This window comes from Schistocerca nitens, chromosome 4 (assembly GCF_023898315.1).
Source record: "Schistocerca nitens isolate TAMUIC-IGC-003100 chromosome 4, iqSchNite1.1, whole genome shotgun sequence".
Classification (NCBI taxonomy): Eukaryota; Metazoa; Arthropoda; class Insecta; order Orthoptera; family Acrididae; genus Schistocerca; species Schistocerca nitens.
The window spans coordinates 106,441,180-106,456,851 of NC_064617.1; the positions used below are offsets into that span (position 1 = coordinate 106,441,180).

Below are 15,672 nucleotides of genomic sequence, written 5' to 3' on the forward strand. Positions count from 1 at the left end.
GGCATGTCCAAAAACTTGATAGTGGTGCTCCCCCCCTCCCTCCCTCCCTCCCTCCCTCCCTCCCTCCCTCTCTCTCTTGAGTGTTTGAGATAGGATGACAAAAATGTTTAAAAAATCGAATTTTCTAAAATATGTTCATTTTGTAGTGGGCATCTTCCTGAAGGGTTTGATATATAAAACATAAGTTTGATGAAATGTAAGACATGTTACTTAGTTTTAAGTGTGCCAAAGTGTAGTGCCAGGCCTCTTCACACAGTATTTTTTTGTACAAATCACTGTGTTTTGTTCTGTGGAATTCAAATATGTATATTTTGTAATGGTATCCATAAAACCTATATTCAGGACAGTGGAAATTAAAATGTCCTGTGGTGCCTCTCCTGCTCCTAGTTGACCGGTTTGAGTGGGATTATTTGTAACTGGGAGATTAAGTACACTGCATAAAATTTGTGCTCTTTATTGCATATTAGGTAATAACTTTCTCTTTTGTTGATATAAAATTAAATATAGTAAACACAAAAACCAGTAAAGACAAGACTAGCAAAACAGTGCACATTTCTTCAATCCTAAGGTCCCAGCATTTTTTCCTCTCTAATTTTGCTACAGTTTTACATGGTGTGCTTTACTTTCAATGGGAGAATCTGTTACCTCATCAAATTTCGTCAAACATTTTGCTACATGAAAACTCAAAATTTCGTTGTGTAATACTGAAAATGCTGTTAATACATATAGTAGCCATGACTGGTATTGTTTCTCATTTTGATTTGATTACATCTGTTTTGACACTGTCTGCTAGATAAAATGAAATAGGCCTTTCTGATATTGCAGCAATTGTAACACACGTCAAGTAAATATGGCTGTTTTGGCACAAATGGTCATTTTTACCCACCTCATTTACACACAAAACACCGTGGCAAAGCTTTTATTTCTAGATGCGATGGGGATTCTCCTGGCAGACATATTATGCACACATTCAAAAATCAACTTATGATTTGTTTCGAAATGAACTTAGAATGTGTTCAGAAACTAACAGGGCTGTGTTACAAAATCATATGAATAATCGACAGACCAATGTACGCTGAATGCTATCCGCTTTGTGAATATGAATTTGGTGTCCCATGAAATTGCCACCGGTGGCAGATACCCTAATAGTTACGTAACTCACCACAAAATTACTGACATGCGAGTGCGGCTATGGGTAACAGGTAGTGTGTGTGTAATCAGTATTCAGCGCCGGCTGGAGTGGCCGTGCGGTTGTAGGCGCTACAGCCTGGAGCCGAGCGACCGCTACGGTCGCAGGTATGAATCCTGCCTCGGGCATGGATGTGTGTGATGTCCTTAGGTTAGTTAGGTTTAATTAGTTCTAAGTTCTAGGCGACTGATGACCTCAGAAGTTAAGTTGCATAGTGCTCAGAGCCAATCAGTATTCAGCAACCAGAAGAGATAATGAATTGGATAGGCATGCATAAAGGATAAGTAATTGGTTATCATCCATCGTACATGACTATCCATTGTTCTGCACGTCTTCTACTGTATGAGTAGTGATCCGTCCTATATACTTATTTTTTGTAACAAGTGTTACACCCACAGCATAGTAGTGATAAATTTGTAACATTCAAAAATGGTGAAGTGTCAAATGTCTACAAGACCCATAACACTGGACTGTGCTGTATTAACTGTAATATTTGAAACATTATTAATCAGTTACTATACAAGTAATTTTGGATTGTTCCAGTCCGTCGAGTGCCTCCACAGTTCTCAATCCCTCCACCAGAGGTCCAGGAGGTGATGTTGGGTGCAGACCTCAAGCTTACATGTGTTGCTGTTGGATCACCAATGCCTTATGTCAAGTGGCGTAAAGGTCTTGATAAAGACATTACTTCAGATGACAAATTACCAATTGGTAAAAATGTGCTGGAGCTTACAAACATACAAGAATCAGCAAATTATACGTGTGTTGCTGCTAGTGCACTAGGTGTCATAGAGGCAACAACAAGTGTGAAAGTACAGAGTAAGTAATTTAATCTGTATTTAATGCCTCATTTAGATATCACATAAAAAATTCCAAAACTGTAATTTAGTGTGATACCTCAGAGAAGGCAGCTACTTACATCAGTATTGTTGTAATAACATTTTTTGTTTATACCAAGTGGAGTGTTCTCAAGTATTTTGTAATATATGTCATTTTAAAAGAAACTTGATATTATACAGCATGTGTCACAATTAATTAAATGCATTATATTGTAAAATAAGAAAAACTTCTAAATTAGAAAATGCAACAATCATGGTTGCAGGATGACATGAATATGTGACAGATATACAAATGCCTACTTTGCAGTCACTAAGAGAGGAGCACCCGCAGGTGTGCTGAGAAGTAAATGGATAGGGAACATGAATATGTTGTCGTTTCTGTCTTGTGTGAAGACTGTTTCTTTATTTCCTATCTTCAGGAGTATACAGATAATTTATTAAAAAATCAAAAAAACCGTGTACCTATACAACTATGCAACAAAAGGTCCATTAATTTGTCAGTGTGCTGAAATTTAGGTCTTCCTTGATGATCATACTGATAGTTTTCTTAACCTGCAGCTCTTCCAGGACCACCAACAGATGTCACTGTGTCAGATGTCACAGCCACATCGGTTCGTCTATCCTGGAAATATCGCAATCCAGAAGATCCTCAATACTATGTAATTCAGTACAAACCAAAGTATGCCAACCAAGCATACAGTGAAATCTCTGGCATTATAACAATGTACTACACTGTGAGGGGACTCAGTCCTTACACAGAATACGAGCTCTTCGTCATTGCTGTGAACAACATTGGCCGTGGACCGCCCAGTGCCCCAGCAGTTGTCACAACAGGCGAGACAAGTGGGTTTTCATTTGTTAATAGTTAATTATTTGATTCAACTGCGAGTGTGTTTCCATCACATATTTTGTGAATACTATAAGGTTTGGTCGCTGTGAACACCTGATTATGTTAAGGAAGATTTCAGCTACTCTAAATAAATAATCTCTCTCTCTCTCTCTCTCTCTCTCTCTCTCACACACACACATACACACACACACACACACACACACACACACACACACACACACTCTATCTCACTATGTGTGTGATGCTTCACTGTCTACGCAGCACCTGAGTGGACATTAATAATGGAATTCTAAAATCAGAATTGCTTTTTTAATAGGCTGTGATGAAAAGAGTACATGGAAAGGGAAAAGTCCTTACTGAAAATATTACATTTTCCTGGAGCATGCTTACATGTTAATATAATGCCATTAATTAAAAACAGCGATTCATATCTTTTCTCATTTTTTCAATATGTATCATATTTTTTGTATTATGTTCCCAAATGAACAGTATCTTCATTTAGACACTGAATAAAGGATGTTTGTATTGAAGTATTTCAGTTTTTACTTAGTTACCTGTGCATTAATTTTCTTGCCGTTATACGATATGTACAGATCAATAGATAAATATACAGAAAAATTAAAAATGAAAAAAATGTATACATAGTTTTCTGAACTGTCGAACCTGATGTGAGGATGGCCAAAATTTATCACATTTTGGCCACCCAAGTTCCCACAGCAGATAGGTCCCTCTTGTCTTTGGACCTGAGTGACCTGCTTCTTCTCCACCTATCCCTCATTCCACCCTGATGAAAGAACTATATAACTTATCTAGAATAGGAGACAGATTTAGCACAGTTTTCCTTAAAAGAAATGGTATTTTTGCATAATAGGTGTGTGTGTGTGTGTTTTTTTCCCACAGGCATGAGCACATGTATTCATGCACATTCTGTGTGCATTCAAGTGCGTGGTGCATGTGTGCATGCACAGAGAGAGAGTGAGTGAGAGAGAAATAGGGCATGCAGGATTTCATATCACTTCTATCCATATATTACTGCATAATTTGGAACATGTTAAAAATTAAATGTGACATAATAATACAGTTATGTCTACAGGATGACAGAAATATTTAACATGCATTCTTCTTCATACATTCCTTTCTGATTGTTAGTTTTCTGCTTCAAGTTAGAGGTTATGAAAATGTTGCTGCTTCTCTCAAACTAACGTTAGCAATTTCCTTCCTTTGGTGCTGTACTATAATTTGCTTTTTGGTATCTGTGGCTTATAGTCAATATATTCAGACAAAATATTTAAATGAGTGTGCTTAAAAAAAGTTTCATCCCTGTTCATGTGAACAACAGAACCAAATAGTACAAGGTCTTCTCTCCTCCAGCCGTGTTTATTTCAAATATTGCGACTCTAACTACTCCACACAAAAATTTACATAACTCATAATCGTTTCAATGAAATTTTTTCATGCCAACAGTAGTTTTTAACAGTAGTCTTGTTTAGCTAAAACTGAAAATTTTTGTAAGATTTTTTGTACCCTAGTATTTTTTGACTTAAGAAGAGAATTTTTTAAAATTTGCGTCATTTTTATTTGCAATTTTTGAAGAGCTAATTTTTCAATTTTCATGCCCAATCTCGGAAACTATTCGATGGATGGCATTTATCTCAAACTTGGAATCTAATCGATGGATGTAAGTTGTAATTTTCTAATGTGTAGTCTTACTGTTTGTGAGGTGTTGTGCAAATGAGAGAGAGCAAATTAGTAAATGTTTAGCTGCTTTTTGTCACCAACCCTCTTTGAATCTAAAAGCTGGTAGTGTGTGCTATGTCGAGCACTTAAGTATCCACTATTATCTCACTGCTTTGATGTCACTGTAATTTCATCTCACAATGCCTTTCATTCTCTCATAGCACTCACAAGTAGGTTAAAAACTCTTTAACCTGTGTTAGATGCCGTACCACACCAATCTGGTATGTTGTTAATTTTTTCTTCATCCAATGATTTAATTATTTTCCTGCTTGGTATTCACCAGTTCAGCAGCACTGTAATGTGCACTTTATAAAATATCTGCACTCTGAGTTTTAGAATATAACAGTTGTCACTTACAAACTAATTTCATTTTTTGTCAACAGTGTTACATTGTTATTAATAACTCATTGCATGTCAACATTCCTGAAAATTTGACATAAAAATTTTGTTTGTAATTGTCAAATAATAATGGTGAAATATTGGTTTAAAACTCTCAAATACTGATTATATAAGTTTGTGATATTGTGAGAATGTAACTAAACAGTTTACAAACTTGTAGCCCCATCTTTATACACAATAGATTAATTGAAATTTTATTTTGCCTTTCTAGCTGATTCTTCCTATGGAGGTGGCAGTAAGTTGGAGACTTTTTCATTAATGTGGTCTGCATGTGTTGCTTTTGCTTGTGTGTGCTTGTGTTTTATTGCTAAGTTACTTTGAGCAGGTACACCATAACATGATGACATCTTTGTGGAAATACTGCTATGCATTTGTTGAAGGAAACAAGGGGGGAGATAAGATTGAACTAATGTCTTCTTTTATCAAATGAATTCCTTTTTTTCTTTTTTTCATCATACTAAAATAGAACTCACATAATAGATCACAGGGAGATGGGGACAAACCGAGAAAGAATTTCTGAGTAGAGAAAGGCAGTGTTAGCTTGAGTGATGGTACTTGGGAATCAAGTAAAAGACACAGTGAGAATCACTGACTGAGCTTGTTTCTTCTCATCTGTGGTTATTACCATTTTTTCTATGCTCCAGATATATGAGCACATTATACACATCTCTTGCTATGTTACTATCTGAATACCTACCAAGCCATGAGGCATAGGTGTTCTCCTATGAGATTAGCAATTTATTGTTTTCTTTATGGCTGTTACAAAAGATAAAAGTTTGTTGTAAAGAATGTTTTGAAAAGCTTTTATTCTTGTTTCAAAACTTTCTTTGCCTATAATGCTCACTTGCATATTGTGTAATGCACTTTTTTCAGATTAGTGTTTTCCTTTTGCATGTTGTGGGACATGTGAAGTAGTTTATTAAGAGTATGCAATTGAAATTGTTCTGTTAGGACTATCCTGGACCCATGTTAACAAATTTGAGGAAATGCTGTTCACATTTCCTCACCATACTTATGACAATAGTTATCATGTATTTTATAGGTGGGTAATGGAGCCCATCAGGAAAATAGCAGGTAGGTCGGGAAAGTAGGTCAGTGTGCATTTGGTATGCTTGTAGGAAGGTCTTGTCTAAGATAGGCTGAAAATAATATCTCATATCGGTATGAATGATGATTTGGTTTTGAGGCCATCCTCAGCTCCTTTAGATACTTAGCGGCTAGTGCCGCACACAGAGTGGTAGATGGGTTGTTATTTGCAGCATTTTACTAAGACTCAATGACAATCCTCAGATTTGGATTTGAGTGGGAAGTCTAAAACAGAGGCTCAGACAATTCTGCATTGATCTGGGATGGTAGTTAATCAACCTCCTCTATTGACTGAAGAATTGTAGGACCCATTCATCAGGTCAGGAATGCACTGAACAAAGAAAGCAGCTAGTGAGTTAGTAGAGTGAGTGTAGCATATACATGGACATTGTTAGATAAGTATACCTCCATGCAGTCAGTGTCAAATTACCCGTTGTGATCAAAGAAAGATCTTTCACATTACTCATGGAGGAGAGCTTAACGTACTTGTAGAGCAAAAGAGAGAATATTGATGTAGTATTAGTAAAATGCAGGAGCAGGCCCCAGAATTAACCTCTCTTATTATGTGCAACTATGGCCATGTAACACTAGAAACAGATAGCTGTCTGAAACTGAAAGTTTGTAACAGTGACATTCAGGTATGATTATGTGTTTCAAGGATAGGTTGGATGGCATTGTTAGCAACATATTTATTGCTGCAAAGAACTCCGCAATATCTACTGATGTTATTACCGGGTGATCAAAAAGTCAGTATAAATTTGAAAACGGAATAAATCACGGAATAATGTAGATAGAGAGCTACAAATTGACACACATGCTTGGAATGACATGGGGTTTTATTAGAACCAAAAAAACATACAAAAGTTCAAACAATGTCCAACAGATGGCACTTCATCTAATCAGAATAGCAATAATTAGCATAACAAAGTAAGACAAAGCAAAGATGATGTTCTTTATGGGAAATGCTCAATATGTCCACCATCATTCCTCAACAATAGCTGTAGTCGAGGAATAATGTTGTGAACAGCACTGTAAAGCATGTCCGGAGTTATGGTGAGGCATTGGTGTCGGATGTTGTCTTTCAGCATCCCTAGAGATGTCAGTTGATCATGATACACATGCAACTTCAGGTAACCCCAAAGCCAATACTCGCACGGACTGAGGTCTGGGGACCTGGGAGGCCAAGCATGATGAATGTGGCGGCTGAGCACATGATCATCACCAAACGACGCGTGCAAGAGATCTTTCATGCGTCTAGCAATATGGGGTGGAGCGCCATCCTGCATAAACATCATATGTTCCAGCAGGTTTTTATCAGCCAGGCTGGGGATGATGTGATTCTGTAACATATCAGCGTACCTCTCACCCCTCACGGTAGCAGTTTTGCTGTCCAGCGCCATCTGTCGGACATTTTGTGAACTTTGTTGTTGTTGGTTTTTTTTTTTTTTCTCCTAATAAAACCCCATGTAATTCTGAGCATGTGTGTCAGTTTTTACCTGTCTATCTACATTATTCTGTGGTTTATTAAGTTTTCAAACTTATACTGACTTTTTGATCACCCGGTACATAATTTGAATTTGAAAGAATCTGGACAAAAAAAGCATCAACAGTGGGTCAAACAGGGTAACATAGGTCGACAAATTTTGACTTGTTGTCTAGGATTTGCAAGAAAATATGAATTTCTGAATAAATCCATTGTGTCAGTCATGAATCTGAAGCCTGTTTAAAACACATGACGATTTTGCACCACCACATCACCACCACCATAACCACCACCACCACCACCACCACCACCACCACCACCACCGTTGAAACATATACCCAATGAATTCCAAAAGCAATTACAGGCAGATAGAGGTAAAATGGAACCATAAAATGGTAAAAAAGTAATATGAGACACACATGAATTAGAAGGAGCAAATACGGTGATTTGGACACTTATCAGATGGAGGCATTACTTCAGTTTATACTTTCCTGTGAATGAACACTCAGTGTTCTTCCCATTGTGTGTCACTTTTACATCATGTTTATTCTCCAACAACCTTGGTAATGACGTTCCAGAGTTTTAAGTTCCTGATGGAACCATTCACCATATTCCTCTGATGTGTCAGCTAAATTGTCCAGAAAATTGTTTAGGTGTTACATTAGACAATGTAGTTTTTGGGAGACTTTACATCCTAACTGTTTAAACAATTATAGCGTATCTTCTAACTATGAAAAATCCAGGAAGGAATGTAACAATATTATGAAAAGGAAAGTTGCTACTCATCATATAGCAGAGATGCTGAGTCATAGATAGGTACAACAAAAAGACTGTCACAAATAAAGCTTTCAGCCAGTCAGGCCTTCATCAGAAATAGAACACACACACACACACACACACACACACACACACACACACACACACACAACTGCAGTCTCTGGCAACTGTGGCCTCAGTTACCTGAGACTGCAGTCAAGTGTGTGTGAGTTGCATTCATGTGTGTGTTTGTGGTCTATTGTTGATGAAGGTCTTACTGGCTGAAAGCTTTATTTGTGACAGTCTTTTTGTTGTGCTGATCTGCAACTCAGCATCTCCTTTAAATGGAGAGTATCAACTTTCCTTTTCATAATACTGTAGCATATCTTCTGCTATTTCTCTGTAATAAGGCTGCTCATTCTAGCCAAGGAAATGATGCATAATGTTTTTTAAGCTTCTCTAAGCTTGCTGTTCTGTTACCATAGTTGTACTTTCAAAATATTCATCACACATCTACTTATGTATATAGAGTCCAACAAATATCCCATTTTTTCAACTTCACAGCTGATAGATTTGGGGTTGGTTGCACTGGTACTGATTTGATTTTGATTTGATTTGATTTGATTTGATTTATTTCGTGTTCCATAGGTCCAACTGTGTTGGATACACAAGGACGTGGAACGAGTCAGTTTTTTACAAATACAATCTGATAATCTAATAGCATATACAGAAATTTGAGTACATAATTATATAAAAATTTATACAGTAAATTCTTTGGGCAGCAATACAGAAAAAGAAAATACATATTTTCTTAGAATCATTAAAACACTACAGAACACAGATACGGAGAACACACAGTTACAGAGCTCAGGTTAAATAAAATTCATAGTGGCATTATGTCAACTTGTATTATATAATATTAAAATATTACAATTTATTTAGTTAAAAATTCATCTAGACTGTAAAAAGCTTTTTCTAGCAAAAATATTTTTAGTGCTTTCTTAAACTCACTCTTGTTATGAATCTCTGTCTTTATTTTGGGAGGAAGAGCATTGAAGAGTTTTGCTCCAGTGTAGTGGACACCCTTTTGTGCCAAGCTCAAATTTCTGAGTTCACTGTGTATGTCATTCTTCCTCCGTGTATTATGCTCGTGATAATTACTGTTTGGTTGAAATATCTCTATATTTTTACAAACAAAACACATGAGAGAAAAAATATATTGGCATGTAGTTGTGTATATTTTAAGATTACGAAAACTATTTCTACAAGAGTCTCTTGGGCGCAATCCACATATAATTCTTAAAGCTCGCTTCTGTGCAATGAACACTTTCCTTGCTAATGGCTGGTTGCCCCAAAAAATAATTCCGTACTCAATGAGACAATGAAAATAGCCATAATATGCCACTTTTGCAGTGTTAGGTTCAACACATGTAGTGACAACCCGTAAAGCATAGGTAGCAGAGCTAAGCCTCTTACAGAGGTCAATAATATGTGAAGACCAGTTCATTTTCTTGTCAATGTGCACTCCAAGAAATTTTGTTGTTTCCATTCTAACTATTGGTTGATTACCACATGTCACACTTATCTCTCTCTCTTTTTCTGTTTTTGTACAGAATTGAATAAAGCTGGTCTTACTGGAATTTAATGAGAGACCATTCACCTTGAACCAATTAACTATATCTGAGAGTATGTGATTAATGAGTTCCTCAAGATTGTTGTCTGTTCTACTGCTCATAAAAATTGTGGTATCATCAGCAAATAATGTAAATTTACACGGCAGGCTTGTACATGATGGTAGATCATTTATAAAAATCAGGAATAATAGTGGCCCAAGAATTGAGCCCTGGGGCACTCCACATGTAATGGAACTCCATTCAGAATCTGAGGAAGTGTCACATACTCCACCCAAGCTATTCAACACAACTTTTTGTTTCCTGTCTTGGAGGTACGATTGTAGCCAATTGCCTGCAACACCACTTATTCCTACTAATTTTGCTTTTTGCAAGAGAATCTGGTGATCAACACAGTCAAACGCTTTGGATAAATCACAGAAGACACCAAGTGCTAGCATTTTTTCATTAAGAGTTTCTAGGACTTCATTTGCAAGTGCGTAGACTGCATCTTCTGTTGAACGGCCCTTTTGAAAGCCAAACTGGCTCTTACTGAGAACTTCATTCTTCATGAGATGAACAGTAATTCTTACATGTATTAGCTTTTCTAGAATTTTGGAGAAAGCTGTCAGCAAAGAGATAGGTCGATAGTTAGTTAGTTCAGCTTTATCACCCTTTTTGTACAGGGGCTTCACAATGGCATACTTAAGTCTAATGGGAACAACACCTTTCTGAAGGGAAGCATTGAAAATATGACAGAGAATGTCCCTTATCCACACACAAGAATATTTCAATAAATTACTAGATATATTATCAACCCCTGCAGAATTCGTACTTTTTAGAGACATGATGATTTTTTGAATTTCTTCTACAGTAACAGGATTAAGGTGCATTTCTGAAATTTTGTTTGAATATACGGCTTGACAAAGAGTTACAGCTTCGTCAACATCGGGCTTGCAACCAATCTGTTGAGTTACTGATAGGAAGTGTTTATTAAAAATCTCAGCCACCGTTTTGGGGTTATCTACTAGGATACCTTCATATCTGATATTATTTATATCTTCTTTACTTGTTGTATCTCTTCCTGTCTCTTTTTTTACAATGTTCCAAATTGCTTTTATTTTATTATTAGAATTATCTATTTTCTTCTCATAATAAAGGGCTTTTGATTTCTGTATTAGTTTCTTCAAAATTTTACAGTATATTCTATAGTGTTCCCATTTTTCTACATCTTTACAGAATCTTATTGCAGCATAAGTTTCCCTTTTGGTTTTACATGACTGTTTTATACCTTTTGTAATCCAAGGCTTGCTTACAGAATTGGAGGCCCTGTTTCTGACCCATTTCTTGGGAAATATTTCTTCAAAAAGAGCACAGAATTCATTTATAAAACAGTTAAATTTAGTATCAACATCATCATGGCTATATACTAAAGACCAATCCATTTGCTGCAACCTGTGGTTGAAAGTTTCTTTCGCCTCTTCATTAATTACTCTTATGAATTTCCATCGAGGAAATTCTTTTTTGAACAGATTAACGTCATAAATAGTGAGAATTTGTCCATCATGATCTGAAAGCCCACTTATAACCTGCCTGACAATATAATTCTGATGTCTATTTACATCTAAAAAAATGTTGTCTATCATAGTTTGGCACTCGGATGTAATTCTTGTTGGGAAGTTTATTACTGATGTCAGATTGTGTAAGGTCATCACAATCTCAAAGTCTATTTTATTCTTATTTTCTGTCAAAAAGTTTATATTGAAATCACCTAATACTACAATATCCTTCGCTTTTGAATGTAACCATGACAGTAGTAGTTCCATTGAATGCAGAAAAGTTTTTATGTCACCTGAAGGAGCCCTGTTTCCAGCTTTGTCCACTGTTTTCACATACTGCTTATTGGTCTTAATTTGATGTGCAGTGGAGGCAATAAAATGTGATGTGGATTAACCAAAGGCTCATTCACAATGTTCTTCAATCCCACTATCAGGTTTTTCCTCTGAGGCCTCTCTCTGTGACTCCAGTGTTCATGGTGTTCTCTACTGTCCCACTCACACATTTATAGACATCTTTGTGTACCATGTTTGCTGGTTGAGAAGAGTGCCATTCAGTTTAAAGTCACCACATACAAGCCTCTGGTGTTTTTCACACTTCACATTTTGAAGGACTACTTTCATGGCACTGTATGTCTCTTTAAGTGTACTGAATATGCGACTGGGATTGATGCTGGTTCATTTCCAATATGCAACAATACTGCTTCCAAACTTTGCTTTGAATAATCTATAAATAACCTCCACTGCCTACTGTCATACTTTTGAACTTCTGCTCTAATCATTAATCCAGCGATATCTTTGCAAAACACTGTTAAACCATCTTCAACAATATTTCTCTGATGTCATTATTATGATTTTTTACACTTTGGAAGTACATTATTTTCACTGAGACATGATCACAGAAGTTGTGCTGAGTCTTTCTTGAGTCCCATGTCTTTCATCAAATTGTTAAGTTCTGTTTGAGTAAGAGGTTTTGGGTTGGTTTCAGTACTACATTCGGAATAGTAAGATTCACTATTTACATGAGTTATCTCGACTTCAGAGAATTTATGTGTATCGACTGACATTGCTAGAGATGAGATTGGCACCCCAGGACCATGAGGTAGAGGTCTGATCACCAAATCTAAGTTCAGATTCCAGATTTTCTATAAGTTTCTTCATTGTATCCCACTACTTCCGTCATTTCTGAAGTAACAATCATCAACATGATTCTTCCCTTTACATCATACCATGGGAATAGTGAAGTTGAAACATTTCATTTTACCTTCACTCCATTTCCACATAAACGGTGGTGCAAATAATTTGCTCTGATCTTAGACCTTCATGATGAAATAAGCAAAATATGATTTTTGCATAAATTCTGTTATTTGTCGACAAATTATCATGTAAGTTTCATATGGAACAAAATATATATGGGCTCTTCACACATTGCCTTCCTGTTATTCTGAGCAAATTTATGATGAGATAATATCACTCACAACAACATGTGTAAGCACCTTATTTAGCTCTCACACTCACTCAGCTCTTGATTTCTGCAGCGATATTGGAACGTCAGCTTTGAAGATCATTTCCCATGTCAACCTGTGCAATCAGATGTTTTTGACTTAACTTGCTAGTTATAGAATGGGGAGCTTCATGATGAAGACTTGTGCCACAGACAAAGATTCTTGTAAGAATGTTCTGAACGTCTTGTTTGAAAAATATTTTGATCAGATGGTCACTAACATGTGAAGAGTTAGTTTTCTAACAGACCCAACATTTTCAAATCAGTTAGTGTAGGTAGTGGCATCACTGATAGTAAAGTTGGTATAAACTCAATGACTACAGGCATTATAAAGAATGTTAAGAAATGTAGGAAAATATTTTTGCTTCACAAGAGTGACAAGGTACAAATTACAAAGTACAAGAGCAGTCAGCACTAAATATTTAGCTCAACAAAAAGTTGCTCAGTGGCACACAGAGGCATACAAACAGAACATGCCAAAAATAAGATGAAAATACTGAACTCAGTCTTCTGAAATTGTTTCACTGTACACAAACAATTCCTCCTGTCAATCATCAAAGAAACGGCAGAATAGTGGATATTGAGATGTAATCACAGAATCAAAAACCTACTAAAATCGTTCATTATGACGTTTTTGAAGAATGAAAATCACCTGTATAAAATAGTTGTGCCAGATGTACCATCCACCTGACACCAGACAGGTAGTTTGTGGAGTATAGATGTTGTTGTAGATCTATTGTCTATCTCAGTAAATTTTCTGAATTTGATTTGTGTTGTAAAATGATGTGGTACATGGAGTGTAGTTAGTCTATTTTAACAATGTTTGAGTCACATGAAATCTGATTAATTGCATGTGAAACAGATAAAGGTTTGACTGTTTTGGTTTTATGTATAACAGGGCTGAACCAAAACTAATAGTGTACTATTGATATTAGTAACATACTTTAGATAAATTATTTGGATGCTTATACATCCATTTTGAGAAACTTAAAGTAGATATTTATTCGTATTATCTTAGTCAAGTACAAATAACTAACAATTTTTGAGGGACAAAGGAGCATCTGCTTACCCCTCAATAATGAGGTTATCAATGCATCAAAAGCAAAAGGTTTAGTAGCAGAAAGATGTTTGAATAGTAAAGCAAGATGCTTTGTATTTTAAGATAATCTACTACTACTTCCAAGAAGTGTGTATCAAATCAGGATATGCTGTTCAATTCTTGCTTTTAAAAAGTCACTTCTCCAAGGGATACTACTCCTTTTCTGTGTGCCTCAAATTTCTCAAGGTTTCAGTTTTTTGTTAGTTTATGGTTCCTGAAATGACGATTATTAACAAAGGTGTCACTACTAGTTTTCCTCTAAACAATGAAATGAACTAGATGTTGATATAAAAATTTGAAAGTAGATTTTGATGAAGAGTGACATTCCACAAGCAGTGTGCCATAAGGGAAGAGTTGGAAGAATAACATTAGAAGTCATTCAAAGAGGTGAGATGGGAGCAGTGAAAGTCAAACAAAAATACCATGCAACTTAGTAAGAAATCTCTGTGTGTCATCTTTACTGTTCTTAAATTTTTTGGTTATGTTGAATACGTTATCTGCGCCCTTCAGAAAAGAGATGTTATTGCTACAATTGTATAGGCAATGCAGACAGAGAGTGAGAAAGAGATAATGAAAGTACAAAGAGAAAAATGAGGAGGATGAAAACAGCATGGTGCAAATTCAAGTATGAACTAAAAGGCAACAAAATATTTTGCTTCTTTCACCTATGAAGCCCAAAATGCAGATTTATTCTTTTGTAGTTAAGCTTTGATAGGATATGTTACTTGCTAGTTAGTGTGTTCTAGAGCTGTGGCCATGATTTGTGAATGTAAACACTATAGTTATTCCTGTTTCTCATCAATAATATCCCAATCTGACATCTTTGGCTTCATTGAATACATTACCTACCCTATAGTTGTTTGAGATTTTGTTGTATCTCTGTTGCTGTTGTTACTGGTTTTTGCTTTTGCCGATGCTGCACAGTTAAATGTTGTGTTTTCTGCACTTGTTTTAATTTTACCAATTATTATTGCATATTTGAATAATCATCTTGCTAGTGGTCATGATCTTTCATTTGTATTGCATCCAGTACTTTTTATTTCTGGGACAATCAATGTGTAGAGGTGATTTCATGACAGGAGTGTTTGCTATGTTGTTTGTAACATATGCATCTTCAATTGTGCAGAACCAGGGACGGCACCCAGGAATGTCCAAGTCCGGCCACTGAGTTCCAGCACGGTGGTGATTCAGTGGGATGAGCCTGAGACACCTAATGGACAAGTCACTGTAAGCACAGTTTTTGTATCTAGAATACATTAATCTCTGCAGTATCTCCTTTTTTTAGATTCAAATTAGCTACTACGATATGGGATTAAGAATGTGTATTCCTTTCTTACTAGTTTGAAGACCCTGAAACTTGTTACTTAGAATACATCATCTCATAAATAAGGTGATTTTATACCACAATGTGAACAAAGTATATAGTTGATAATTTTATGGTAAGGATCGAGTGCTACTCACCATGTAGTGGAGATGTCGAGTTGCAGACAGGCGCAACTGCTAAAAAAGTGAGCTTTCAGCCAACAAGGCAGTCTTCTAAAGTAGACGTAGGTACACACACATT

At 36.1% G+C, this 15,672-nt stretch overlaps 1 protein-coding gene across 1 annotated transcript in view; it reads left to right on the top strand.

Annotated features, from left to right (window-relative positions):
• LOC126252140 (tyrosine-protein phosphatase Lar) overlaps positions 1–15,672 on the top strand; it is a 555,880-nt gene that overhangs the window by 432,986 nt on the left and 107,222 nt on the right. The window contains exons 5-8 of the mRNA XM_049953007.1: positions 1,733–2,008; positions 2,587–2,871; positions 5,226–5,249; positions 15,235–15,335. Coding sequence (XP_049808964.1) covers positions 1,733–2,008; positions 2,587–2,871; positions 5,226–5,249; positions 15,235–15,335 — 686 coding nt within the window. The remainder of the gene's footprint in view (positions 1–1,732; positions 2,009–2,586; positions 2,872–5,225; positions 5,250–15,234; positions 15,336–15,672) is intronic.